Here is a 27,785-nt window from a genome sequence, read left to right on the forward strand (position 1 = left end):
CTCCGGTGCTGATTCCAGGCTTCTGAGGGCAGCTCCCGCACTTCTGCCCTAACACCCCAAGCCCTGGGGACACTGCTTGGGGTCAGAAATGAGTGCGGTCCCCCTGTTGCCTGGCTGTCCAGGGAGGGAAGGGCAGGAGGGCGCTCTGGTGAAGGAGGACATGGGCCAATGAAATGGGCACCTATGGCCTGGGAATCACTGGTCAAGGGGAAGATGAGGACCACCAGGGCTGGACCGGCCCACAGAGAGAGTCCAGAAGGGAGGTAGTGGAGCCGGTGGTCTGGAGACATATTGGGGCCGTGGCATTTTGTTTTCCTAAAGGACACTAAACTTAAAAACAAAAGTAGTTGCCAATATTAAAGAATTGGGGTGTATTATATGACATTCTTGGTTTCTCTTGAAAAACCAGGAGCTTTGGAAGCACTAGAGCCCAGCAAGGCTGCTTCCTTTAGACTCAGTGGGCGTGTGCGAGCCCAGTACAGGGCTGGCTGTGAGGGTGCTCACAGAGATGGGTCCTCGTCATCGTGACCCACAACAGTCTGCAGTGGGGCCCCGTAGAGCTGATCTGAGACAGCAGAGACCGCGGCCACTCTGCTCGCCCCCGGAGGCCTCTGCACCAGGACAGCGCTGCCTGGTGCTTCGCGACGCGTGGGTGTGAACGCACTGCGTCCTCCCCCTCGAGGTGGACACGGGTTCCCAGAGGCCCACGTTATAGATGAGGAAAGTCGAGCTCAGAAACACCATCGGCTGTGTGCACAGGGCACAGCCGGGCCCCAGAGCCTGTGTTTCGTCTCCCTGGCCCCAGCTTCCTGTCTCCTGAATCTCCTGCAGTGCTGGGACAGGCAGCTGCCGCATGCCGGACGCTTCTACCCATTTCTGATTCCATCTTTGCAACAGCCCTGTGAGGTAGGCCGTCTTATTTTCATTTTACAGAGGGGGAAACTGAGGTGCAGAGGGGACTAAGTGACTGGCTTAGGGTCCCTGGCTGAGTGCTGGCTCAAACCCAAAGATCTGGCTCCAAAGCCTGGGTCCTTCCTCGACACCCCTCCCTGATTGCTTGGTTTTGATCAGTTCTGCTGGGTTCAGACTCTCACTGAAATGAATATGTGTTTCTTGCACACACAGGAGGAGACGGAGGGGACCTGGGAATGATTCGCACTCCCGCGCTGCAGTCTCTGACACTCGGTTTGTGGACAGCCCTCAGGTTCCCTCCGCCTTGCAGAGAGCTCCCTCTCCTGCCGCCACAGCTCTGGTCCCCGCAGTGACCGCTGACAGAGTGGGCCTTCTCCCCTCCCTGGCCCGCGTGCCCCCGACCATGAGCTCCATGCCACCCTCAGAGACATAAGCCTTCTAACAAGGAAGGAAGCAGGCACTGGGCAGGCATGGGGCCAATTTGGATGTGACTCCAACGTTGCTGGCCTGTCCCAGGGAAGGCAATTAGGCAGCTCAGAGCTGGTAGGGGGAACAGGGCAGGTGGGCCAGATGTCCCGGCAGGATGGCATGCCCATTCCTCTCCACGCCCCAGGACCCTGTGGCAATAGTTTCGGCCGTCTGCCTACACCTGGGACAGCAGCAAAGCAAACACCTGGGACTGGCGTCTCTCAGCCGATCTGCGGGGGCCCTTCTGCCTCTGTGGATGCTGTGCACTGACCCAGCTTCTTTCTGAGCGAAGCAGATACGCAGAGAGAGATCCCCACTTCACCCGGCCTTGCGCCAGGCTCACCTCACTTCTTAAGGCCCACAGGAATCCCACGTGAGCCATGGGGACTTTCCATGGCTAAACCATGCCGCTTAGAGGTCACCAAAGAATTACTGACTCAGCATCTCCAAGCACAGAATAAAGGGGGCTGCAGGAGCCACCCATCCCTGTAGCCCCACAGAGCACTCCACAGAACCAGACTCAAAGGCATGGTTCCGTGGTCAGTTAAGTTTGGGAAACACGAGGTGGAAAGCAGTGAAATGTTTTTCTCCACTGCAGAACTTGCTAGAGCCTTGAAAAGCTAATGTTCATTTTGGAGATATTATTCATTGTTTCTAAAACTTATTGACCCAGGGATTTTTTTTTCTCCCCCAGCTGAGTCTTGTGGCCTGTGCCAGCTCTGGGCACCGGCCTGGGAGTCAGCAGCCTTGGGTTCCAGAACTGGCCACTGATGCCCTACCTGGCTGTGCTGTGAGGGTGGTGGGCGAGAGGCCACCAAGAGCCCTCTCAGCCCTAAGACTCTTGCTCTGTCCGGCCCTCTACCTGGGCTGGCCCTGGCGGCTGGGGTAAGGTTGCTGAATTAACCTGAGCCATACTTGGCATCTGTACAAAGGGGGCCTGTTCTGCCCATCTCATGGGGCCGGTGAGAGGCCGAAATGAGATCATCGTCGTCACCATCACCATTGCCATCATCATTGTGGCTGACGTTTATTGCTACCGGAGCTGAGCCTTTTATACGTAGTAACTCATTTCAGCTGCTCTGACAATCTTACTGTCCGTGTACAGCTGAAGAAACTGAGTCACAGCATGGTTACCAGGTGGTAAATGTCAGGACTGAGGTTTGAACACAGAGTTCGCCCAGAATCTACATCTTTTTTTTTTAAGATTTTTTTTTTGATGTGGACCATTTTTTTAAGTCTTTATTGAATTTGTTACAATATTGCTTCTGTCTTATGTTTTGGCTTTTTGGCCTGGAGGCATGTGGGATCTTAGCTCCCAACCAGGGATCGAACCGGCACCTCCTGCGCTGGAAGGCGAAGTCTTAACCACCGGACTGCCGGGGAAGTCCCTAGAATCTACATCTTAACCTTGACCCTAGTCTGCCTGTGAAAGGGCTTTGTAAAGTGTAAAGGGCTGTGAACTGCGAGTGGCATTGTTCAACGCAGTCTCACTGTGGTTCATCCAGGGGCTGCGCATGGCCTCTTGGGAGGATCTCCGGCCCTCGACTTGCAGGCTTTCAGAAGTTGGGGGGGCCCGTGAGTGGCCCCCACTTCCCAGCTCTGCCAGGGTTGAGGAGGGAAGGGGCCTGTACCATCTCTCTCTGATGGGGAGGAGGGGTGAGCAGGGAAGTCCGGGGCTGCCCTCAGGGAGTGACTTTTCCACAAGGCTGGGGCAGGAGGAGGCCTGAGGCAGCCTGTGCCTCCTCTTGTCCTGGAGGGCCCTGGAGGGAGCTTAGATGTGACCTAAGCTGTGGATTTCCCACTGCCTTCACGTTGCAGAACTTTTGTCCAAATGAAATGTATCTGTGAGATACATAAACTGGAGCTTTGGGCTGAAGGGCAGTGAGTGTGGTCGGGGAGGTGGCCCAGGACACTGGGACTCATAAGACTCCACGGGCCACAAGTGGGTAACTACTGCCCTGGCCTGTTTTAGAGGGGACCTGAGGCCCAGAGAGGGAGACTGACTTGCCCATGGTCACACAGCAAGTCCTTGGCCAAGCTGGAAACTGGGAGTCCAGAGCTGGGCTCGGGGCTCCTGACTGCGCTGGGCTGGGGGCGGGTGGGCCTTCCAGAGTGGAGAAGGCCAGGCCTCCTCCGGAACCTGAGGGCAGGGTCTGGGCAGAGCCCTGCCAGGCCCCTTGGTAGCAGCTCCACCCCAGACCGCTCCACAGAACACAGCTTGAGCTGCCTTGCTCCCAGTTTAGGGCTCATCACCTGGGTCCAGGGGCACCACTGGCCCCAGGCCAAAGCCGGCAGGTCCACCCAATGCTTGTCAGAAGCCTCTGTCAGCCACAGGTCAGGTAACGTCTGAGACGGTGGGTGCCAGGCTTAGGACTCGGAATTCAGCCAGGTTTGACTTCTGCCCCCACCACTTCCTGGCTGTGTGCCTCTAGGAAAACCTGGGGCCCTCTCTGTGACTCTAATAGGGGTACTGCTGGGGGCTTCTGAGGCTTCTCGGGAGGCAGCAGGTACTCACACCTGCCAGTCCCCTTGGCTCTCTGCTTTGGGGGCAGCCTGGGGTCTTACCTGGGTGTGGTTCCTCCCTCACTGGGGCACCATGGAGCTGCCCCAGGAAGGTGGCCTCCACCTACCTTGTGAAGGCCCCCTGGAGAAGCTTCCTCATGGCAAGTCTATGCTAAAGCCCATGGGTAGGATGCTGCCCTCGGCCATTGCCCCATGTGACCTCCTGCAACTGAGTCCGCAGTGGGGAGCTGGTCACAGATCCCAGGGCCTCACCCTGGACCTTCTAATTCAGTAGGTGTGGGTGGAGCCTGGGAATCTGTATCCTTAAAACTCAAGGCTTGACAACTACTGATCTATGTATGGTTCTCAAACCTTCTCTCATTCTCTTCCTCTCTGCTCACTTTTTTTCTATCATGGGATCCTTCCAATGGACTCTTGCATGTAGGTCCAGTGTGTAACAGATAAGAGCAGAGCTTCTGGTAGAAGGTGGGGCTGGAGGCCTGCCTGTCGTTCTTTCACCAGCTATGGCCACCTCTTGAGGGACCTCTGAGGAACCCCCATGGAGGACAGTTTGCAAACCCCTGCATATTCCAATTTCTTCCTCTGTTGGGTGGAGAAACTGAGCCCCAAAGAGCTAGTCTGTACAGGACTTGGCTAGTGAGGCTTTCTCAAGTTCTCTGAAGCTTCTTGTTGGTCAGTTGTCCCTGGGGGAGAAGTTGGGGGCCAGTGGCTGATCAGAGGCTACACAGCACAGTTACTGAGAACATGGACTCTGGAGCCAGAGTGCTGGAGTTGAATCCGGGTTCTGCCTCTTCCTAGCTGTGTGACTTTGGGCAAGAACTTCACCTCTCGGTGCCTTGGTTTGTTTATCTGTAAAATGGGGACAATAACAGTATTTATCTTGGAGGGTTGTCGGAAGGATTATATGAGTGGGTATCTGCAAAGGGCTCGATGCACCCCTCCCTGCCAGACCAGGCCGGCCTTGGGCTCTGACACACGTCTTCTTATAAACATGCCACCCTGGGGGGACCCTTGGGGCTTCTGCCTCAAGAACCCAGCCTTGGGCAGCCTAATTGCTTCCCATGGTTTAAATTTCTCTGTGCTAGCCACATCAGAGTATGTTTCTATTTGAACTCAAGAAAATGTTTTCAGAGCTGGTGGATTCTAGGGGTGAACATGTCAAACCCTCCCTGTTCCAAGGCAGAGAAGTCAGAATTCTCTCACAAAAGAGCAGTGGAAGGGAATCTGGACTCCAAGGGCTGTGCACACAGCTGGAGGAATGTCAGGTTCAGGCAGCCGGATGCCCTGATTTCAGCCCCAGGAATAAGTTTTGATCAAGTCACCCTCGGGCTCAAGATGTATGTCAAGCTGTTTCCACACTTTTTTCCTACCTCTGGTTGAACTTAAATCCACTCAAATCCTGGAGAACACAAGCCTTGGGGCCAGTGCTTTCCAGGCTCCAAAACACATTCAGCTGGCATTTCTGAGCCCACAAGGAGGAAAGGGTTGTTACACCCACTTCATAGATGAGAACACTGAGGCTCACAGATTAAACGACTTGCTTGAAATCAGATGCTGGGCCAGAGCTGGAATGATTACCCAGGCCTGTCCTGGTGCCACTGGTGGGTTGCAGGGGTCCTCCAGATGGAGCAAGGTATGCAATTTGAGATTCTCTTATTTGGGTGCAATTAACTGCTACTGGTAGCCTATTAAGAAAGCAATCAAAGATTTCCAAAACCTGAAACTCAGAAATGCAAACGAGCAGTCAGCCATTGTTTTCCAGGGACTTTGCTTCAGAAGCATGGCTGCTGCACCTGGCCTGACAACGTCACAAGACTTCCCTGGGGATGTGCTAGGGAATAGGATTCCTGCCATTTCCAGGAAGGAAAGGTCAAGGTTTTCAATTGCTACTATTTTTGCTTCTTAAAGATCAATCCTCTTGGGATAATTTTCTTGAGGATTCAGTTTGTTGGGGATGCAGAGTGCAGGGCTGCATATTTGCAGATTATTCAGTAACTGGGCTTTAAGACACCATGCAGTTGTGGTTCAGGTATGCATTCTCCATACCCTAGCTGCCATCAGGATGTATACCCTCCACCTGCTTATATGGTGACACTTCATTATGACTTAGATATTTAAACAACTTCTAACATACAGTCAAGGTCAAACCCCTAAGTTATTTTTAAGTTTATAGGGCATTCTTTTATATATAAACTTATGAATCTATCCTTTTATAAGATAAAGTTAATTATATGTATTCCCGCTTGATTCTTTATCAGTACCAGGTTTTTTTTTCCCAGGGGAAAACGGAAACAAGTGGGAGGTAGGGGAGTGTGGCACGTTCTGCCCCACCTGGTGGGGTTTGAGTTGAAAAACCTTAAGAGTCGTTTGTTCAGAGCAGATGGGCTGGGGTAGGATGTTTGGGAGGAAATGCAGGGTTTTGGTGAGAGGGCCAGTTGACATTATTTATTTTTAAAAGTTTTTAATTAAAAATTTTATTTTTCATTTTTCTTTTTTTTGGCCATGCCAGGCGGCTTGCGGGATCTTAGTTCCCTGACCAGGGGTCGAACCCGGGGCCCTGGCAATGGAAGTGTGGAGTCCTAATCACTGGAACGCCAGAGAATTCCGAGATACTTTCAAACTCATATCGTCACAGGCCTGATGACCCCATCTGATGCAGCCCCACTACACCTGGATTCCCTGGGAGCCCAGGTTGAGTGACGCACATAGCAGCAGCCACATAACCTTGGGGGACAGGTGTGGGGCAGCTCCTGGGACCCCCCTGGGCCATCCTGAGGGGACTCCCCCCACACCTCAGGAAGTGGCAGCTCTGGTACGGCGAGGGGTTCCATAGCAGGGCAGATTGGAGGCGTCCCCTGCCCAAGATGGAGAGCTTATGCTAGACCACAGCTCGTTTCTGCTCTGCCCTCCCTGCCAGCCCCTCTCTGGGAGTGGGTTTTCTGGGCTGGAGGTAAAAGGCTAACAGAGATAGACTAGGTCACAAAAGCAAGGAAGTGCTAGGCTGTGCCAGAGGCTACTGGTGGGTGAGGGTGGGGTGGGGTGAAGCTCAAAGCAGGCCCCTCGGAGGCACTGGAGGCGCCCACGTGCTGGGTCCCAGCCCCTCACTGCCCACACGGAGGAGCGGTTCAGGGCACTACAGACTCACTAGGTTGGACGCCCAGTTCTACTGTTTCCTGGCTCCTTGACCCTGGACAATTTACTTCGCCTCAGTTTTTTCATCGATAATGGAGCCGTTGGAGGATTGAGTTAATACACGTCAAGCACGCAGCATGGACCCTGGCCCATAGTAAGTGCCCAACAAATGTTAGATGTTATTATTGTTATTACTACTGTTAGGTTACGCCAGTTAGAACCTGCCAGCACAGGGAGGAGAGCACGCAGGAGGGCCACTGAGGACAGCCACGCAGGCTGTGCACTGCACAGCTCAGGGCACTGTCCATACAGGGGTAATGCAGCATACAACCTGTGCAGCTGTCCACCAGCCCTGCAGCCGGGGCAGCCCTACTCCAATTTCTGACTAATAGTGGCACTTGAAGTTGGACCATTTGGGGCAAGGTCTGGAGAAGATTAACAAAGGAGGTAGTGTGGCTTTTGAGTAGAGCTACTCGGATTTGAATCAGGTGTGGCCTGGCCCTTGAGAAGGCCACGGGATTGAAGGAGCGATAGCTAGGATCTTGGCCAAATCACTCCTCTCTGGGACAAAGTTTCCCCCATCTGTTAGGTGTAGTGGGTTGGGTTAGTTTGGTGAAGGCAAATAGGCTTTTTTCCTTGGATGCCAACTCTGACTGATGGGCGGTGTCTGAGGCTTTGTAAAGTGAAAAAATTAGAGGCCACTTTGGGCTGGGTAGGAAGGGTTCTTTAATTGATTAGTGATGTCTGCTTGAGGTCAGGGTGAGGGAAGCTGTGGCATGTGTGTTTCGGGCCATTTGCCCTCCTCACATTAGCCCAGTGGTTCTCAATCCTGGCTGCACCAGAGAAGGTTTAACCACACTCTGATTCAGGGGTGTAGCACCTGGCATTGGTAATTTTTTTCTAGAAAGCTCGGCAGGTGATTTTAATGTGTGGCCAGGTTGAGAGCTGCTGGGGTAGATGCCCCTAAGTTCCTTGCAGTCCTGAGCTCTGTAACTTCTCGGCATGGTCTATACATTGTGGTGCTTTGAGCTGTCTCCTAGCAGAAATGCAAGGGGAGTTAAAAGGCTAGTCTTCCATCAGTCTTACTGCTGGAGAGGATTTGTTGTTAAGTTGGGAGACTGAGGTTGAAGGCATTGGCTGTGATCATGGATTGGGGTATCCAGGTGGCCTCTTCTCAGGCCACACTGTGGAGTTTCACAGGGGGAGGACTGGCTTTGCATCTGGTGAATCTCGGGTCTTGGAAAAGCCTGGCCCACTCTGGCTTCATTAGGGAAGCCCTGGGGATCCTTTAATTTCTCTCTTAAACTCCTCTCAGTCCCCAGGGATGGCGGGGAAAGTCGGGACAATGCAGAGGCCCACTGAGGTCTGCAGGAAGTAATATGCCCCAAACTCATGGGGCCCCGCTCTGGGTCTTTGGAAGGAGCGCCACGGGGGAGAAGGAAGCAGATGAAAGCTGACTGGGGCCACCGGGCTGGAGGATGCAGGGTCAGGGCGCCAGGCTCGGAGGTGGTGCATTAGGACCACGGGCTGCCCTGGATGCTGACGGCTCCTCCAAATTACAGCCAGGGTGGCAAAGATGAGATGTTTCTGGGAGGCCACCCCAGCCTCAGCCCCTCGATGGGCCCAGAATCCAGCCAGCTTTCCTCGGCCCCTCCCATTACCCCCTCAGGACCCAGCCCTGGAATTCCAAGAAGCAGGTCATGCCAGGCTTTGCCTCCCACCCGGAGTAAGATAGAAGCAATCAAATAACATAGAATTCGATCATATTTTAAAATAAGCTTTATTTAGATTTTTTTTTAATATTTTATATTTGCATCCATGCCTTCGAGAAACCTTTCCCACAGGAAAGGTTATTTTCATCTACTGTTACCCATAACTCATTCGCTATTTGACGTAGTTCTCTTAAATAAATCATCCTTAGTAACTCTTAGAATTATCTCCTAATTTCCAAAAACTGAAATGAAAAGGAACTACTAAATCATTACCAGGAGGGGGTTGCAATCTTATTTTCTTGTAAATAAAGGGCAAACAATAAAAATCAACCAAAAGAAAAAAATTCATGGAGGGGAGAAAAGTATTTCCTAAAATATCTCTCTGTAGAGAAAGATGCCAGCTCCGGCTGCTCTCCCCCGCCGCCAGGCTGGGTGAAACGGCTCAGCCAAAGGCCAGAAAGATCCTTATTAGGTACCCTGCCTACTCCTTTCCAACCCCCCCATCAGGTCAGAAGGAAAGGGAGCAGCTGACTGGGGCTTTTCTGTTTGTTTTAGAGGCTTTGGACGAAATATCCTATCCCTTCTGATAAGAGATGCTCCAGCATTTAAAATTCTCCTGTTTCTTCGTAAGAGCTGAAAACGTTACTGCTAGCAGAAAGCGCAACTACTGTTGTTTAGAGGGTGTGTGAATTGAGCTGTTAGTATTTAAGGTGGTGCAGAGGCGGGGGTTCACAGGTTAAAAGAAAAGGCAAAGCTAGTTTTAGACTTCGGGAGGCCCTGGCTTAGAAGCTCACGTGTTCTCCATCACCCGGTGTTACAGTGCTCACGGTTCCTTTGCTGGTGAAGCCTCACCGGGGCCAACACTGCTCTCCAAATAGGCAGATGCTCCTGCCAGCCCTTCTCTCCTCGGGTGAGCAGGCTCAGGCTGCTGTGACAAGTTGGAGGAGGGCCCGAGGGATCCCGTGAGACTCTGTGCGATGTGGCTGGAGGAACCAAGCAGAATGGGGAGGGCAGAGGTGCTGGTGCTGGATGCTGTGTCCCCAACAGGCCGCCCCTTGAGACGGGCGCCTCCCCCATGACACCTGCCCGGCCAACGTGCAGAATCAACCAAGGATGAGACACAGCTGCAGCGAGGAACGCGTGCCGCTCCAGGACCCTCGGGGAACCAACTCGGGCTGAGGGTCCCTGTGGTCGTACCCTGTGCTCATGCAGTCGGCTGTCTCGCCCTGTAGGCAGCAGCCTTTCTCAAAAGACAGACCCAAGAGAAGGTGACCACGACAGCAGGCACTCTGTTCACTGAGGTCAGTGCTCTGTTATTTCAGATAAATAAATATATATAGAAAGGCCTGGAGAGAGCTACAGGCAGGAAGAAAGGCGGAGCGCACTCCCATGCAGGGATGGGAGAATGGGGGAGAGAGAAGAAGAAAGAACGGAAAAAAGCAAGCTTGGAAGTCCAATGGTCCCTGGGTTCTGGCCACCCTAAACTCTACCTTGCACAGCTCGGCAGCAGCATGATCATAGAACAGACAAGTCAACAGAGAACCCGCCTCCCGCCCGCCCCCCGTGGAAAAATATACATTCCAATATTTACGTAATAATTTAGATAGAATAAGTCTTCTGCATTTGTGCAAATAAATTAAACGGAACAATTTTCTTTTCTTTTCCCCGTAAAGAAAGAAACGGCAACGCAATTTAAAAACCGGCAGGCCGTTAGAAAGAGCCCGTTTGGCCTCTGACAAACCGAGACAAGACAGGGCCCCTGGGCTGGGCTCGCAAGTCTTTGTGGAGAGTGGACCTTACCCTGATGACGATGGCGTTTGGGGGTTAAAGTGACTTGGGCGCACCCCGAGAACAGGGTCTGGTCCCACACGTTCACACCGGGGGGACGGGTGGGCGGCGGGGTGGAGTGGGGGGAACATCAAACACAGACTACATCCTCGGGGAGACGGGCTCCAGAAGTAGCAGTTTGGACGAGGGACATTTACAAGCACGGAGTGCACAATAGTTTTGTTATTTACAAATACACAGCAGTCCTTCAAGTTTTCAAGTTTCATAAAAAGGGAAGGGGGGAAGGGACCAAAAAAAAAAAAAAAACCAAAAACCCCAACGAACCAAAAAGCGGAAAAAAAAAAAACACTGAAAAAAACAAAAACAAACCCAGATTAACAACACAACTGTATCGCTCCGAGGACAACAGAGAGTTGACATGTTCACACACGTTTGTAGTATGTACATCAATTACAGAGGTGGTGACGCCGGGGAGGGGCCCACGCAAGCGGGCCTCAGCCGCACCCCCCCGCCCACGTGCGCGAGAGCTCCCACGCACGCGCACACGCACCGCCACGCACGCCCAGCCGCGCATTCCCCGCTCGCACGCACGTCCACACGCACAGACACGCCCGCCGGGCAGCAGGCGAAGGGAGGCGGGTATCACCAGTCCGCGTCCTCCTCTATGTAATAATCAGGGGCGGTACCATCAAAGAGGCCGGGGTCGAGGGACTTCCGCTGCTTCCCTCTGGCGAAGACACGCGAGATGGAGCCGAATCCCATCTTCTCTTTCTTCTTTTTCCGTTTTTGGTCTTCAAGATCCTCTAGTGACTGAGGAGTCAGGCCAAGTGGCAGAGGTAGAGGGGAGAAGAACAAAGGCAAGCTGAGCTGGGGCAGAAGACAGGGAGGGGTAGGGGATGGGGGATGGCTGGTGGGAGGCACCAGTGGGTAAGGATGACAGGGTCTGCCCCTCACTCGCTGAGCGGACTTGGGCCAGTTACACAATCTCTCGGGGACGACACTAGGACCCATCCAAGACTGTCATGAGGATGTTGCTAAAGTGAGGGTAAAGACGCTTAGAACGGTGCCTAGCACATAAGTAGCATTCGTAACGGCTGCTGGTGCGGTTTGTACTATCATTTAAATTCAGTTTGCCTACAGCCTTCCAGTGCTCGTGGAGGGCTTGCAGAATCGCGTCCGCGCATGCTACCACGGCTGACCACAGGGCCCATCCGGAGGGGGCATCGCAAGTGTATTAAGTTCACTGCGGAAAAAGTCCCCTCGGAAAAGGGGGCATAGGAGAGCCGGGAAAACCAGGAAGGAGGAAATCTGAGCTTCATGTCAGCCAAAAGCAAGGACCCCAGACCTTAAGGCCCTGGACAAGAAGCAGGACTGGCCTCGGTAGAGTGGGGAGGCAGGGGTTTGGGTTCTAATCTCAGTTATGTCACTACCCACGGAAACGTGGAGAGCCCCCAGCCTCTCTGAGCCCAGGTTTCTCGTCTGTGACATGGGGGGATTGTTAATAATGACAAAGACAGTGATGACGACGATGATGACGGTGTGGAGGAGGTCTTCCTGTCGGGGTAACTACGGGACTGGGGTGCTGTCTGCAGCAGAGCTTTGCAAACTGTCAAGTGCTTTATACAAAGATGCAGAGTGGTGTTACCGGTCAAAAAGGTGGAGGTTAGACTAGACTAATGGTTCCCCAAACCATGTCAGAATTACCTGAAATCCAGCCAACCCCCCTCCCCCAACCTGGTGGATCAGAATCTCTGGGGTGAAGGGCCCAGGAATCTGCATTAGAAAAATCTTCACTGGTGGACCCTGATGCAGACGCGCAGTCCAGAAGACCAGCATGTGGGAACCCCAGGACTAGAAAGCTGACCTCAGAGACCCCATCTGACAGTCAAATTCATGCTTTTTTCCTCCCTACAGCCCCCTTCTCACTCTGAGGATAGAGTATTGAAAGGTTAAAAATGAATTTTAAAAAGTTTCCTGAAGCAAGGGGCCCAAAGAGCCCAGGGCCCACGTCATTAGCCTTTGGCTGCCAGGAGAAGACACTCTCCAGGGATGCGTGATGCACTTAGTAGGTCCACAGATCTAGAAGAGGACATGGAAGGGCAGACTCAGGTGCTGAGCCTGGCTGGGGCACTGACCCACGTGTGACTGAGGTAGTGGCTTAACTCCTCTCTGCCCTGGGTGTCCAAGTATGGACATGGTGGTGCTGAGGGCTGAGGAGGAAAAGGGTGAAGTCACGGTCAAGGTGGGGTGGAGGGAGGGCCTGAGTGGCCAGGGAAGGCACACCTACCTGTACAATGGGGTTGTGCAGGTTCTTCTGAACTGGGCCGGGACTGTCGCCCTGTAGCCAAAGGAGAAGAGGAAGATGAAACAGCAAAGACACATAACACATGAGAGCAGAGGTGGCCCGTGGAGCATGGGGTTTTCCGTGGAAGGAAGCCATCCCCTAGGGACCACCCTGCTTCTGTACTGGGGAATCCACCCTCCACCCCTGAAGTAGACACTTCCAAATGGCTCAATGACGACACCTGGGGTTCATGAAGATGCTGCCAGGACCAGGGGTCCTGGCCAGAGGCCCTGTGATGCTCTCCTGCCTGCTCTGGCGTATTGACCCCTAACACCCTCTGACCAACAAATCAGTCACTCAAAGTCTTCTAAGTTCCTCTCCCAATTGGTCCACAGAGTTAGAACTGAAGTTGGTTATACTTGGTGCTTTTCATAAAGAAGTATAATTTTATAGAAAAAATAAAAAAGAATTTTGGGACAGGAAGACTTGGGAGACTACGCATCCTCTTATTTCCCCCACAAACAACACAATGAATCTCTTATTTTGTGGAGGGCCAAAACAGGGCTCATTAGCCTGATTTACAGGTACACAGAGAGGTTCCAGACAGTCCAACATTATAGAGCTAATTAAAACCAGAGCTACAACTCAAATTCAAGACCGTCTGGTTCTCCCTGGTCTAGTGCTCCTTCCTGTGAGTGTACAAAAGCCCTCACCACATCCCAGAATCAGTATGTCCTGCCTGGGGGTGGGTACCATAGATCACTGGGATCACAAAAGTCATTACTAGGGAGACTCCTGGTGGTCACTTCCAGAATTGCAGGCAAAAGGCAAGAAATAAAGCATGTGTCACCTGAGCCAATGTCCATCAATCTTCTCCAGCCTCTCTGTGCTGAGTCCCCACCTCTGCTCTAAATAAGTGACTAGAGCATGAAAGGATGGGGAGGTCCTTACTCCAGGTCAGGCTGTTCCTGCTGGTACCAGGCCAAATGCCTGAGCATAGATGGTTACCCGGAGCTATTTTCAGGCTCTTCCTGGCTTACCTGTGTGCACATCTGTTGAGATGGGGGATGAAGGTGTTTGAGGGAGGGTGGGGATGGAACAAATGGTAGTTTAGTCTTTAGTCCCATCTCAAGGTTTGCAAACCGAACCTATTTGGCAGGCAGCTAAGGTAGGTTGGCCCTGTATAAGGCCATCTTTGCCAAATTTGTGGGGAAGAGAATGAGGCCAGAGCCCACTGAAATGCCTATGTGTAGAAAACTGGCTTATCAAAGCACCCATTGCCTGGCACCAGGGCTCTGTGTAAAGTGAGCTTGGGAATAAATATGCCGGATCTGCTGCCTGTAGCCTCAGGTATGTGCCAAAGCCAAGTTGGGTAAAAGGCTAGGTCTGAGCCAGAGGCAATTCAAGAGGCCTTTAAAGAACTCTTTCTGCAGAATGGATTTTCCAGCAGCATTTTGGCTGTCAAAGCCCCTGTGGGCCCCCCATGGGAAGACAAAGTATGGCCCTTGGGAAGGTATTCTCAGATGCTACAGGGTATCTGGCCCACACTAAGAACAAATGGCACTGCTGGCTGTATGTATAGCTCAACAGTGGTCCCTCAGAACAAGAGAGTAACATCAGAGGCCCCTCTACTGGCCCACCTTCCTCGTCTTGGTTCTGTCAGGACAGCCTTTGTCACCAGGGTTCTCTCCTGGGAACAAGAGAAGAACAGATTGCTTCCTTAAAGCCCCAGTTTAAACAGAATCCGAGCCCCGAGTGGGATTCAGGCCTGAAGTGACCTCCTCCCCCTCCTGACGTGGCTTTGCGAGGCCCCGGCCAGCCGTCTCTGTTGTCCATGTCATCACGCTGAGGCAACTTACTTCAAATTTAGTCTTAGCTTTTTTTTTTTTTTTTTTGCGGTACGCGGGCCTCTCACTGTTGTGGCCTCTCCCGTTGCGGAGCACAGGCTCCGGACGCGCAGGCTCAGCGGCCATGGCTCACGGGCCCAGCCGCTCCGTGGCATGTGGGATCTTCCCGGACCGGGGCACGAACCCGTGTCCCCTGCATCGGCAGGCGGACTCCCAACCACTGCGCCACCAGGGAAGCCCAGTCTTAGCTATTTTTATTAAGTGCTCTTCATTGTTATTCTAGATTTGGAAAAAAAAATGCTTCCATTGGGATTACTAATATAGAATAGTTACTGATTTTTATCAATTGATATTCTACTAGTACCGTTCTGTACTTCTCACTATTAGTCTAATGGCTTTTCTGGTTATTCTCTTGAGGTTTTCCAGGTAGATAATCATCCCACTGGCAAGTAGTGGTTATCTTGTCTTTCTTTTGCACGATATCCACCTCATTTCTTGTTTCTTATCCATCTCACTGGTTAATAAAACATTGAGTTTTTGAGAAAGGCTTCCTGTGTGTCTGAGGACCCGACTCTACTGTGTCTTTAGGACGCGGCAGGGGCGCCCTCTGGATTCTCAGTCGCGTGATGGAACACATGTGAAAAGTGGTCCCCACATCCTGACCCCAGTGTTTCACAGTAGAGCCTTGATGTGGCGTCTTCCTGTCCTCAGATGCTTGACCCACCCACCTTCGTTCACCCCCTCACTCCTGGGGAGCCTGTCTGTCCCACCAGCCATCAAGAGTTAGGTGGCTACGGACCTGTGCCTCTTGGTAGCTGGGACCCAGTATGAAATCAAAAACTGTAATTAAGTAAGCAAAGCAAACATAACTTAGAACAAATTCACCGGATGCCTCTCCAGAGGCAAAATGTGCAAAAACTCCTGGAGATTCAAAAAAAATCCAGCTCATTCTTGCAGGACCAAGAGCTGGCTCTACAGGGAAACAGGGGTGGTGGTGAGGTCCTGAGCCCTGGAAGGTATGGTCTGGGAGGAGAAGCCTACGGTCCCAGACATAGCCCACCAGAGATAAGCCCAGGCTGCTCAGACCCTGAGGCCGACCCAGGCCCGCCATCCTCTGGATTTTCCTTGCCCTCCCGGACACAAGGAGCCAACAGGCCTCATTTCTTTCTCTCCCCACATCCATCTCTTCTTGCAAAAGGAAAGAACAGAACAGGAAATGCCTTCGCCAGAATGCTTCCTGGGTGGACGAGAGGAAACAGCGGGTAGGTCTTCACCCCCTCCACTCCCACCCCTGTGGTTTCCGGGCGGGGCCCAAGGCCCAGGCCCTGCTGCTGCTGGCCTTACGTTGCAGAGGGAGTGCGTCCGGTGTCGAGGGGAGTTGATGTCGCTTGGCGTGGACGACCGGTCGCCTTCGGCGGCAGATGCGTCGGAGATGACGGAGGGCTGCCGGGAGTGGCAGGGGCTCACCCTGACCGCTGGAAAGCAGGGACAGCTGGTGAGTGGGGGATGGAGAGAATGTCCTTGCCTTCACTGACTTGCAGGTCAGTCCACCCAACGCCCCCATTATACAGATGGGAACACTGAGACATAGAGAAGAGACTTGCCCAGCTCTCCACCCCTCTATTTCACAGCCCCACGGGTCACCAGAGAGCCACTGCCAGCAAGAAGCTCCAGCCTCTGGATCCAATTAGGCCCCCTCCTAACCAGGGTGAAGGGGAAGGGGCAGAAGTCTCCAGGGGCCTCGGTGACTGTCCTCACAGTGCTCCAGCCACCTGGACGTTCCCTAGGCCTGGTGCGATCCTAACCCATGGTCAGTACCAGCTTCCCAAGAGAGAAGCCGTGAGGCTACCACCAGCTCCTCTCTTTCTCCCACCCCCTCACCCCACACCCGATCCGCAGCAGCACCACCAAACAGCCCCAAATCTGGCCACTTCTCTCCAGCCCCACTGCCACCACCCAAGCCCAGGCCACCACTGTCTCTTGCCTAGAAGACCATGGTGGCCTCCCAGAGGGCCTCCCTGCTTCCTCTCCTCACTGCCATGAGAGCCAGGCATCCGGTCTCTCTTTACCTGGAGGTAGATACGTGTGGTCCTCCTCCAAGCCGAGGGGATACAGCCCTGCCCACCCCACCAGCCTCGGCTCACGTCACAGCAGCTTTCTGATGGTGCCCGACACGCACCATCTCCCTCCTGCCTCACCCTTCGCTGGCCCTGCTGCCCATCAGGCACGTCCTCAGCCTTCAAGTCTCAGCCTGTCCTGAGAGAAACCTCCCCCTATTATCAGCTCTCCCCACTGTCTTTTCTTTCCCAGCAAAGCACCTGTTTTCCGTTGATTTCTCTCCCTGCACTGAATATAATCTACAATCATTCTTTGTCAGTTTAGTTACATGTGTTTTATGTCTTCACACCTACAATGCCAGCTTGATGAATGCAGGCAGTCTGGGTGTCTTAGCCATGTCCAATCCCAGCGCTCACGGCGCCTGGTGTGCAGTAGGTGCTTACTCAATAGTAGATGAGTTCCTGGAAGCCCACCCAAGTCCCCCAGCAGAGTGCTCTCCTGTCTATAGGCCCTGGATGGAGGAAGCACTTTCTGCTCGACAAGACTGAGGACCTACTGTGTGCAGGCAGCATGTGAGCAGGGAGGGCTACATTACTGAGAAAGACAATCCTTGCTGCCAATGGCCATATGGTCATACGGAGGAGTGTGGGGCTTTGGAGTCAGGGACTTGGGTTCCCAGCTAGGTGACGGCAGGACCCACAGGCTCCAGAAGCCAGCTGCCTGTCTCCAACCTGCATCTGTCACACAAATGCGACCACTCGTAGGAGGGACAGTAGATGGAGCCAAGTGGGCCGCAGATGTACAGAGGAGTTTGGGGCTTCTACTGTGGCCCACGGGTACAGATGCTGACCACAGGCTGGGCCGCTCTTCCCCTCAGTGCCTGCAGCAAACACCCCTAACACTTATTTCTGCCCCTCCCACACATCCAGTGATTACCTGGAGCTGTCAATCAAGGACCTCTCACTGTCTCCTCTGCCAAAGGACGCCCATGTGACCTAGACTGGAGAATCAGTGCATCCACTGCCAGACACAGTGATTGGTCCAGAGGTAGGCATGTGACCCTGGCTGGCCAATCAGAGTCCTTCTTTGGGATTTACTATACACACAGAGAAAGATTTCTCCTTCTCAAGACTTTTGAGCTTCAGGGGCCCTAAAAGCCTGAAACTGCTGGAGACTGTTTTCTGCTTTGTGAAAAGAGGTGGCCTAAAGATGAGGTCGAACGGAGGCAGGCAGAGCTGAGAGATGGAGAGAGTCAGACAGACCCAGGTATTGTCTGAACCTTAGTATCCAGCTATGCCTGAGGTTCATCTCTTAGACTTTTCAGTCCCCTGAGCCATGGCCTCTCCCCTACACCCCCCTGAAAGCAGCTATAGTGTGAATAAAGAGGCCGCCCCTCCCAGTGGGCCAGGTGGCCTCCTGAGACACCCCCGGAGCTGTGGCTGGGCTGGACTCACCTTGCCGGTCCCCAGGGTGGGGGGGGTGTGAGTGGTAGAGAGTCTGCTGGCTCTGCCGGATGGCTGCGGTCAGTGGGAGGTCCGCCTGCACCACCCACTCCTGGTTGCCATTAAGCACCGTCTCGCCCGGCATGGCGAGTGAATGCCGCTTGGGGACATCCTTGGTCAGTGTGGCTAAGGACTGCTTGGCCTGGAGAGAGAGCCGGGGGACAGGAAGAAGACGACATGATCAAGGGGACCTCTCAGCCTACTGCTTGGCCATTCCCCACCATCGTGAGAAAGCCACGAATCCAACCTCTGTGCCAGGGTGTCTCTGGCTCTGCGCTGCACGCCAATCAGTACCTCACACGAGGGCTTGCTTTGGGGTTAGTTACCCCTTAGTTCCTGCCACACAAAGTGAGAGCACAAAGGGGGACCGAGGACACACTTAGCACCCATTCTTTCGGGTTCTCCAAGAACCAGCTGGGATTTGAATGAGATGGTAAGAAAATGGTGTTTTGCCTTTTAGCACCTTACCTCCTCCCAAATTCAACCTCCGATGGCCCCTTCACAAGGTGTTGTGCAACACAGGCTGGGGATAGGGCAGACCCCAACCTGGCTCTCAGGATCACATGAGAATACGTGGGACACAAGGAAACCCAGGGACAAGCATGGGGCTGAGTTCGGGCAGGTGGGATAGAGAGCTCTTCCTTTCTCGGTCCTGTGCCTGAGGTCTCTCCCAGCTTTGGATTATCTCCCCCAGGGTATGTGGGGTTGTATTAGAAGTGATCTCAAATTATTTGGGGGAGAAAAAGGGTACCTATTAGAAATGTATTAATGCATATTCTTTCTTTCATAGTCAATTTCCACTTCCACACTAGCTCCCCAGGCTCATGTCAGGGGAGAGGGGGCACACGGGGCGGGGCCCAAGGGCCTCACACTGAGATTTCCAGTGAATCTGGGGGTCACTACAGATGGCAGAGCCACCATGAGTGCTGGCTTTGCCCCTAAAATGAACACGGATGAAATGGAAAAACCTCACCTCATCTCTCTCCTAGCTCCAGAACTTTCCATACCTCCCGCAAGGCCCTGGGCCCCTCCATGCAGAGCAGAGGTCCTTGAGAAAGAGATTCTAGCTGAGAAATGAAGTTCTTGACCTAAAGCCTGATATACCCTCATCACATTGACCAGCTGTGTTATTTTAGACAAGTCACTGCCTTCTCCGAGCCTTCCTTTCCCCATCTGTGTAATGAAAAGCCTAGACCAATCTTTAGGGCTCCCTCTAGCTTGGATACCCCAGGAGTCTATGAAATCACTCCCCTTCCACTGCCAGACCCCAGGGAATATAAACGCATATGGCAGAGGGAGGCCGAGTTGGAGTCAGCCCCACCCCCAAGCCAGGTAATAGTCCCTGCCTGGTTTAGAAACACATCATGTGCTCCGTGCAACAGCCCTGGGTCTCAAGTAGGGAGTGTAGGATTAGCTGTGCTTGACAGAGGAGAAACCAGGAACTCAGAGAGGTTAAGTGACTTCTCCAAGCGTGCACAGCAGGCACAATGTCCAAGTTGGGGCCCAAGTCTGGGAGCCTGGGAGCCCCATGTGGTTTCTATGGTGCCCACGCTCCTCTGGGGCAAGGAAATAACCAGCACAAGTGATGCAGACTCTGAATCCACGAGGCAGAGAGTGGGGCGTGGCTGGGCACCATGGGATCCCCAGCACCTGGCTTGGGGCTGGGCACATTCAGTGAAGCACTCAGTAAAAATCTGCAGAGGAAATGGAAGCAGGCTTCTGCCACGTCCAGGCGGACGGCCCAGGGAAGCAACTCTGTTAGTTTACTACAGGAACAGTGGAGCGATCCTCCTGCCGAAGGAAGGAGGCAGGCTGGCTGTGTCTTGGAGCTGCCGCGTGCCTGCTGCAGGTCCAGTGTCACGGACTCATGTTTCCTGGACCACCGTATCTCACTCGGGACCACATCTGCTCTCCCCTCCAGGTGTCTGTGCATCTGGCCTCCGAGCTCTCCATCCTGGCACCGCTCCACGCGGGCAGCTGCCCCACTCCCTTGCTTCCTCCTGTCCAATCCATCTTGGCTGCCAGGAAGGTGGACTTGGGTGGGAAATGAGTGCCCAGTCGGTCTGCCATCATGCTAACTAACCCTCAGCTCTGCCCTCTTGCAGACATCCCCAGCCACACACGTGGAAAGCGCAGGCAAGTCCAAGTCGCCCACTGAAATAAGCAGCCCCTTGAGGCAGCACAGGAAGGCACGAGGAAGAGGCCTGGGCAGGACTGCTCTCCTGTCCGCACCTGGCTTCCTTCTTCCAGGTGGATCTCCCCTCGGTCTGGGCCTGAGAGCGGCACCTTCTAACTCAGCAGGCAGCTTGGCATCATCGCTGCCTGACAATGGGGAGGAGCCTACGGTTAGTCCTGCAGGATGGGGCAGGTGTGCCTGTGAATTCTGAGCACAGGAACCTCTCACAAACTGTCCACTCATAAGTTTAAACCTCTGAGACAGAGCGAAACAGAGACGTGAACTGCAGACAAGGCACGTAAGGTCTAACTTAAAATACATGCATGTACTCCCTGTCTCTCTCTCTGTCTCTCTCTCGTTGCTGCATTGAATCATCTTCGTGTGATAGTCTGCACAGCATTTCTCTACTAATCTCTTCCATTAGACGCAACTCAATGCTGGGAGTTCCCTCTGCGCCTCCACCCCCTGCTGAGAACCCTGAGCCCACAGTTTTGAGCTCCTGGGAACTGGAGAATTGGCCCAAACACTCTCATGTGACAAAAGTCAGACAGAACTGGGTTCAAACTCCACTTCTACTATTTGACTTGCTGTGTGATCTGGAGCAAGTTACTCCACCACTCTGAGCCTCAAGGTCCTCACAGTAAGATGGGGAACTGAGAGGGATTACTTTTATAGGTAAGTTGTGGGATGAGGTGGCCCGGCACAGCGCCTCGGAGCCTAGGCTGTGGCATCCAGTGGCCTGGATTTGATCCCAGCTCTGCCACTTCCTAGCTGGGAGATCCTAAGAGAGGCCCCTCACCTCTCTGTGCCTTCATGTCCTAGTCTGTCTGATGGGGATAACATGGGTTCCATGCAGAGTGCTTAGCCGATGGTTAAAAAAAAAAGCTCAATGAACGTTGGTGACTGCTATTATGAAACAGCTTCCATTTCACAAGTAGGAGTCAGACGTGGAATAATTCACATGAAAGCCCAGGATACTGTCTGGTCTATTGTCCTGTTCAAAAAGTAGCAGGCTGTTAGGATTACTTATGCCTCCCTGAGATCAGACAATCTGGGAAGTGGAAAGGGAGAGCGGCACGGGGGCCCTGCCCTCCCCCACCCTCAGGTTCCTAGCTGCCTGGAGGCCAGGGTGTACTTCCAGTCAGAGAACAGGCCTGGCCCCGGAGGGATGCTGTGAGTGTGGCTAAAGGGAACCCTTTACCGGCTTTCCAAGGAATTTGAGCTTGGCTAGGGAACGTCTCTCCCGCCAAAGGCAGGGAGGATCCCGGGGCAGGAACCTTCCAAGCAAACACGAGAAGGGTCGTGCTCCCGTGGACTCCAGCTGCAGAGACGCTGCATCTGCACCAAAGGAGCATGATGCCAGCTACAAGTTGACTCCACCATCCTCTTCCTGGGCTTACTGGCCGCGACCCTGTCCCAAATCTCAGGCTGCAGGAGTCGCAGGTCCAGCATGGAGGTGCCAGCATGAGCTGATGACGCAATACTGGCTCCATACCATCTCCGACAACCGCAGACCCGGGGGTGGAGGGAGGCTCTTGGGGGACAACGTCGGGCTCGGGTGGGCCCTGACCTCAGACCCAGTGTTCAGAGCTGGCTGTGGGCCAGGGCTGGTCTGCTGGGCCAGGATGGCAGTGGTCCGGGGCCGGGAGGTGTGCTTGTGTGGCCAGCTGGTTTCCTCAGAGAGAGGGCAGGAGTGGTGCCAACCCAGAGCATGGCCGTTAAAAAACAAACCGCGATCACCCTTGACCCCTGCCGCTCGACCCTGCCTCTTGCTGGTCCCTCACCGCGCCCTACTCTTGCCTGGGCCTGTGGCGGCTGTCACTTTTACAGGCGAGGAAACTGAGGCCCAGGCAGCTCAAGGACACAAAATGACTGGCTAGTGGACGGGACGTGGGAATCCACGACTCCTGGTCCTGGCGTGGCCTGAGGACAGGCTGGTCTCCAACATCAGTAACAACAGCTAACGTCCTCTGAGTGTGGGTGGTGAGCCTGCCCCGATTTCCCGTCACCTCACCTCACAATCACCCCAGGAGGAAGGTCTTATACGTATGAACACAGGCTCAGAAAGGTTAAGTCACTTGTCAAAGATCACACAGCCAGGAAACGCAGGCCCCCAGCTGGGGCTGTGTTAGAACTGCACGTCCAGGGCAGAGACAGACACTGAGACGAGGGAATCCCACACTTTACAGAGGAGTGGTTCGCAACCGGCGTGAATTCTCTCCCCCTCCAGGGAACACTGGGAAATGTCTGGAGACTTCACTCCCCACAGCTGGGAGGCACTACAGGCATCTCGTGGCTGGAGGCCGGGGATACTGCTGCACACCGCACAGTGCACAGGACGCTCCCACAACAGACTTCTCCGGCCCCCAAGTGTCAACAGTGTTGAGGGTGAGAAGCCCTGTGTACAGTGTACATAGTAACGTAAGAACTGTCTCCCATTTTGGAGAACGTTGATAGAAAACTAGGTGACCAGGAACCAGGCTCCTGGGGGAGGGAGTGGACAGGACTAGCACTTGGGGGGAGCCTGTGATCTCGGGGCTGGCAGCCCTGTCTCCCGCCTGCTCAGTGACTGGAGAGGCCACTGGGGAAGGCCTGAGGGATGAGCGATGGCTGGTAAGAGGACGCACCTCCTTCAGGCCAGCATCTGGGTGTCCTTTCGGAGGCCTCCCATCACGGAGCACGGGGACTGCCCACCTCCCGGCTCTGCCTCTCAACTCTCTGGGCAGCTCTGGGTGAGCCTCCTGCACACCGAGCCTGTTTCCAAATCTGTAAAATGGGCACGACAAGAATACGTAGCTCACTGGAGTGACCGCTAATGGATATGGGTTCTTATTAGGGTGATGAGATTGTTCTGGAATTAGATAGTGGTGACGGTCGCACAACTTTGTGAATGTGCTAAAAAAATCACTAAATTTACGTCATAAAAGGACGAATTTTATAATATGTGAATTATATCTCAATAAAACGCATATTGAAAATTTTTTACTTAAAAAAACAAACAAACCACAGGGTGGTCTCCACAGAGCCAGTGTGGCTACAGAAGTGAAACTGCTCCCTGTGTGGTAATGCCTAGTTCGGCCAGAAGTTGTTATCAGGAAATGTCCCCTCCCCAAGGGTTGGAGCCCATCAGCAAGCACCAAGAGAGATGTTTGCTTCTTGGGAAGCCAATGTCCTTTGACTTTTACTCGAGTGAAGTGGCCCTTTTCAGCTGCATAGGGTGTGTGGAGACCCAGTGGAGGCTGGGTTGGGGAGGGGTAATGCCTGAATTGGGGCAGGGCCTGCTCACCCCTCACCGGGAAGCTGCGCCATGGCTTCCGTGTTGTGGGCAGGTCACTTAAGAAATTACCTATCACCAGAGCCACAGCCAGAACTCCTAGATCAGGAGTAAGCAAGTGACCCCAGATGGACCACTTGAATACCCTGTACTTGATCAGACTTTTGAAAACTGAAGTGAAATTCAGAGGGCAAAGGGTTTGGGTTCATCTCCCCCAGCAGGGGCCACTGAGTGGACCATTCCAGATGGAATCCTGGCTTCCCCACTCCCTGCGGCTGCCTTGGCTTCGGCCCATTTCCAAGCCTGGCCCTCCACCTTCCCACTGCACCTGTGAGCTCCTGACTTCCTTCCAGTGCACCCTGTGTGCTCAGATAGCCCGAGCTGCTTTCTGTTGCTTGCAACCCGAGGACCTCAGGCACACACGCAGGGAAGGTACCTTCCCTCTAGTCTCGTCCTGGCCAGCAGTGCAGGGAGGGGAGCTGGACAACACTGCCCGGAGCCGGCAGCCCTGGAAGCCTCCAGGCTGTGAAATTCTGCAGATGGCGGGCAACAGAGGGGACCTCCAGGCAAGTGGACACACACCAACACCGGGGCTCTCACAGGCTGTGCCTGTGCTGACATTACAGCAAACCCACCACCCTGAGCTGCAAACATTCACCTAACTATTCACACTTAGCAGAGAGGCCTGAGGCCTGCCAGAGGGAGGGGGCAAGAACCTGAGTTTCGCTGGCCAGAACTAAAGCAGGTCGAGTCATCCGGGCATGGTGAGAGTGGAAGCAGAGGTGAGCTGGCTCCCAATCCTGAAAGACCCCAGAATTCCCCAGGATGCTTGAGGTTAGTCGTCCATGGCAAGGAAGAGCCATCTGTCCATCCCAGGACGCTGGGAAGACTTGGGAGAATAAAGGTCTCACCTCACCCTGCACTCCCTTCCGAGACTGTCAACTTGAAAGGTTTCTGTCTGGGCTGCACGTGGCAGCAGGGCCGCCAGCACCACCGACCCCACTGGTGGGAAGACCCCAGAGAGGAGACCCAGCAGCTGGAGCTTCCTCCAGCCTGGGCAGCTCTCACCACTAGGGGTCAGCATTGGACAAGGAGACCCAGGAGGCAGAGGGTGGGATTGGTCCCAGGAGGGGCCCACAGATCCTGACTTGCCCTGGGTGACCCCTGCTCCTGAAGCAAGTGACCATAGAAAACCTCCCTCTTGTCATGTCATCACTCACCATGTACAGGCCGGGCTAAGTGCTTCTCTTGCATTATTTCATCGAAATCCTCACAAGAGCCCTATGGGATATATGCATTTACCCTTATTGACACTTGATGGAACTGAGGCCCAGACAGGGGAAGGGTCCTGCCCAAGGTCACACAGCTAGACAGCGATGGGGGCTGGATTCAAACCCAGAACCCATGGTGGTAACCACACCGTCAGCCAGCATCAGTGCTGCAGAGAATGCTGAGTTCTCACTAAGAAACATGCGACTCCCCCCACCTTGGGAGTTCCCTACACACTCTCCTCCCAGCCACCACCACAGTGAGCCATGGTGGTTTCAAAGGCCCTTTAAGCCACGAGCTCTCTAAAGTTGATCAAACATCTCTTGGGGAAGGCAGAGTGGGATAAAGACCCTCACCCCCACCCCAGGACCAGATAAAGGTCACTGAAGCTCAGAGAAGTTCAGTGAACAGACCAAGGTCACACAGGAGAAGGTAGAACAGAACTCCAGGGCTCCGGACCTCAGTTCTGCTGACAAGCCAGGCCCGGAAACACCACCTAGACTCTCTGTCCCCACATGCAGGCTGCCCATCTCTGAGGAAAACACAGTGGAATTATTTTGAGGGATTTTTTTGGATTAGAAAAAAACATTTTTTTTCCTTGAGGACCCAAGTAATAATAAGACTGATGAAAATAGGGGGGAAAAAAGGAAATAAAAGCCACTTGTGATCTTACTACCCAGAGATAACCGATATTAATTTTTTGGTATTTTTCCTCCCAAAGGCTAGTGGATGGTTTCCCAGCATCCCCCACACGCTCGGCCCCAGGCAGGTGGATGAAAGGCGGTGTGGTTGCCACGAACAAGCAGAGGGGGCATCCCAGACCCCGCCCCGGCCCCGCCCCCGCCTCGGCCCCGCCCCTGCGGACTCCACTCTGGACTCCCAGGTGAGCCCACGTGCACTCCCTGTCTCCCAGCACATGACATCACTTCCGGCAGATGCCCCACCAGGCCTGGGTGGGTGAGGGGGCGGGGTCTCACCATGGCCAGCTCCGCCTCCAGCTCCTTCATGCGGTTATCCTTGAGGTCCAGCTGGGAGCGCAGTGCCGTGGCGTGGTCCGTGGCCTCCTTGGCTTGGCGCCGCAGCTCCCACTTCTCGCGCTCCAGCAGGTCCTTCTCCTTGGCCAGGGCTTTGACAGCGTCCTCGCTCTCCTGTGGGGAGAGGCCAGCGTTACAAGGAGTGCGGGGCGCGGGCGCGAGGCGCGGGGTGTGGCCTACCCTTGGCCCAGAGGGCCTTGACCCCCAGACCAGAGGAAGCGCAGGGAGGCCCCACAGCACCGCAGGTGGCCGGGCGCTCGGGCCCTGGAGGAAGAAAGCCCTGGGTTGGAGACTGGAACAGAGACAAACTGTTAGTAGATGCTCAGCCGTTTTTTTTCAATGGATAAATGAGCAAACAAATGTCCTAGGTAAGTTCTTTGAACTTATCAAGTCTTCACTTCTCCATATTTAAAATGGAGGGGGAATCAATACTCCTCATTTCAAAGAATTGTTATAAAGACTAAATGACTTCATTTGAGGGAAATAGTTAAATGGAGCCTGATAAAAGTTAGGGTCATTAGTGGGTTTGGGCCTCTGTTCTGCTGTTTGGTAACGTGTGTGTCACAGGAAAACAGGGACAGAGGAGGCACCTGCAGCCCACCTGCCTTGGCTGCCACAGGGCCCTGCCACCATCCCACAGGGTCACAGCCGACGATGGGACAGGCTGGGCCCGCAGCTAGCTGTGGTGTCTGAATGCAGTACAGTCCTCTGGCCGCCACCCCGGCCCCAGCTCCCGGCTGGTCCTCCTGCATAAGCTGTTTTCTCCGTGATGCTGAGGCGAGGGCCATGGTCTCCAGCTGTGCTGGTCCAGCAGAGCCAGCAGGCAAGGAACAGCCGGCTGGATCGGGGGACTGACCTCTGTTGGCAAGAGCCAATTTCAGGACACCAGGCATCTTTTCCCCAGAGGAAGGGTCCCTGCAGGGGGCCCTGCCCACCCACCCAGCCACGGTCTTCCCATCCACCAAATCGAGAGCCGAACTCCAGGTCTCTGTGCAGCCTGGGACCCCGTTGAGAGGCAACCATCCTGCCTTGTCTAACAGCCCTGTCGCCGAAGGCCTGAATTCCAGATGGCCAGAGACTAGGAGGCCAAGGTCTGGCCCTTTCTGCATGACTGTCACAGAGCTGGAGCTATGGCTTAGGTTCCTGGGAAAGAGAGCAAGTCTGGGTCGAATCCTGGCTTTGCAAGAACAAGCTGCAATAACTGTCGTGCCTCAGTTTCCTCGTCTGTAACACGGGATCACAGCACCCGTCCTTGAGGGTGTTATTGTGAGGACTGGATGAGATAATCCAAGTTTAGAGCTCAGAACGGTGCCGGGGACACAGCAGGCACTCACTCATGCACTCAGGACGCTGCTCAAGTGTCTCCGAGAGGCCTTCCCTGACTATCTAGCTAAGAAAGCAGCCTCAGCTGTTCCCAATCTGTTTCTCATACTGGTACCGGATACTGGTCATTCAACCAATATTCGTGGATGCTACCAGCAGGCACAAACCAGAAAAATCCCTGTGCCCGAGGAGCTTACACCAAAAAGCCCTCCTGCACACTCCAGGTCATCGGCAGACACCCGGGTCACGGAACAGCAGCCTGGCAGACAGCAGCCAAGGAACGCTGCTGAGTAAAAGAGTGTTTGGCAGCAGCTGTGACTGACTCCAAAGGCCGTCCCAGGACAGCTCTCCCAGCTGGGGTGAGTGGAGGACACAGGTGTCTGTGTCACCAGCCCCAGGCTTCTCAGTGTAGTCTAGAGGAGGTGGTGTGTGTGTCAGGGGGATGATTCCTTCCAGGACGTGTCTCCTAGGGGTCAGGGTGCC

General features: G+C 54.0%; 1 protein-coding gene across 9 annotated transcripts in view; it reads right to left on the reverse strand.

The window, feature by feature from the left end:
• The window catches only part of KAZN (kazrin, periplakin interacting protein), a 471,267-nt gene that overhangs the window by 36,391 nt on the left and 407,091 nt on the right, over positions 1–27,785 (reverse strand). For 8 of the 9 annotated variants that reach the window (XR_003794372.1, XR_003794371.1, XM_029227955.1 and 5 more), the window contains 5 exons: positions 25,923–26,093; positions 18,179–18,368; positions 16,011–16,141; positions 12,823–12,873; positions 11,222–11,345 (listed from right to left, as the gene is read on the reverse strand). Coding sequence is in view for 7 of the 9 variants with exons in the window: in XM_029227955.1 (XP_029083788.1) it covers positions 11,222–11,345; positions 12,823–12,873; positions 16,011–16,141; positions 18,179–18,368; positions 25,923–26,093 (667 nt within the window). In the remaining 2 variants the exon portion in view is untranslated. Of the gene's footprint in view, positions 1–8,799; positions 11,346–12,822; positions 12,874–16,010; positions 16,142–18,178; positions 18,369–25,922; positions 26,094–27,785 lie in introns of those variants that run through there. The other variant, XM_029227957.1, reaches the window with a different exon arrangement.

This window comes from Monodon monoceros, unplaced genomic scaffold (genome assembly GCF_005190385.1).
Source record: "Monodon monoceros isolate NGI ecotype Baffin Bay Population unplaced genomic scaffold, NGI_Narwhal_1 Super_Scaffold_18, whole genome shotgun sequence".
Taxonomy (NCBI): Eukaryota; Metazoa; Chordata; class Mammalia; order Artiodactyla; family Monodontidae; genus Monodon; species Monodon monoceros.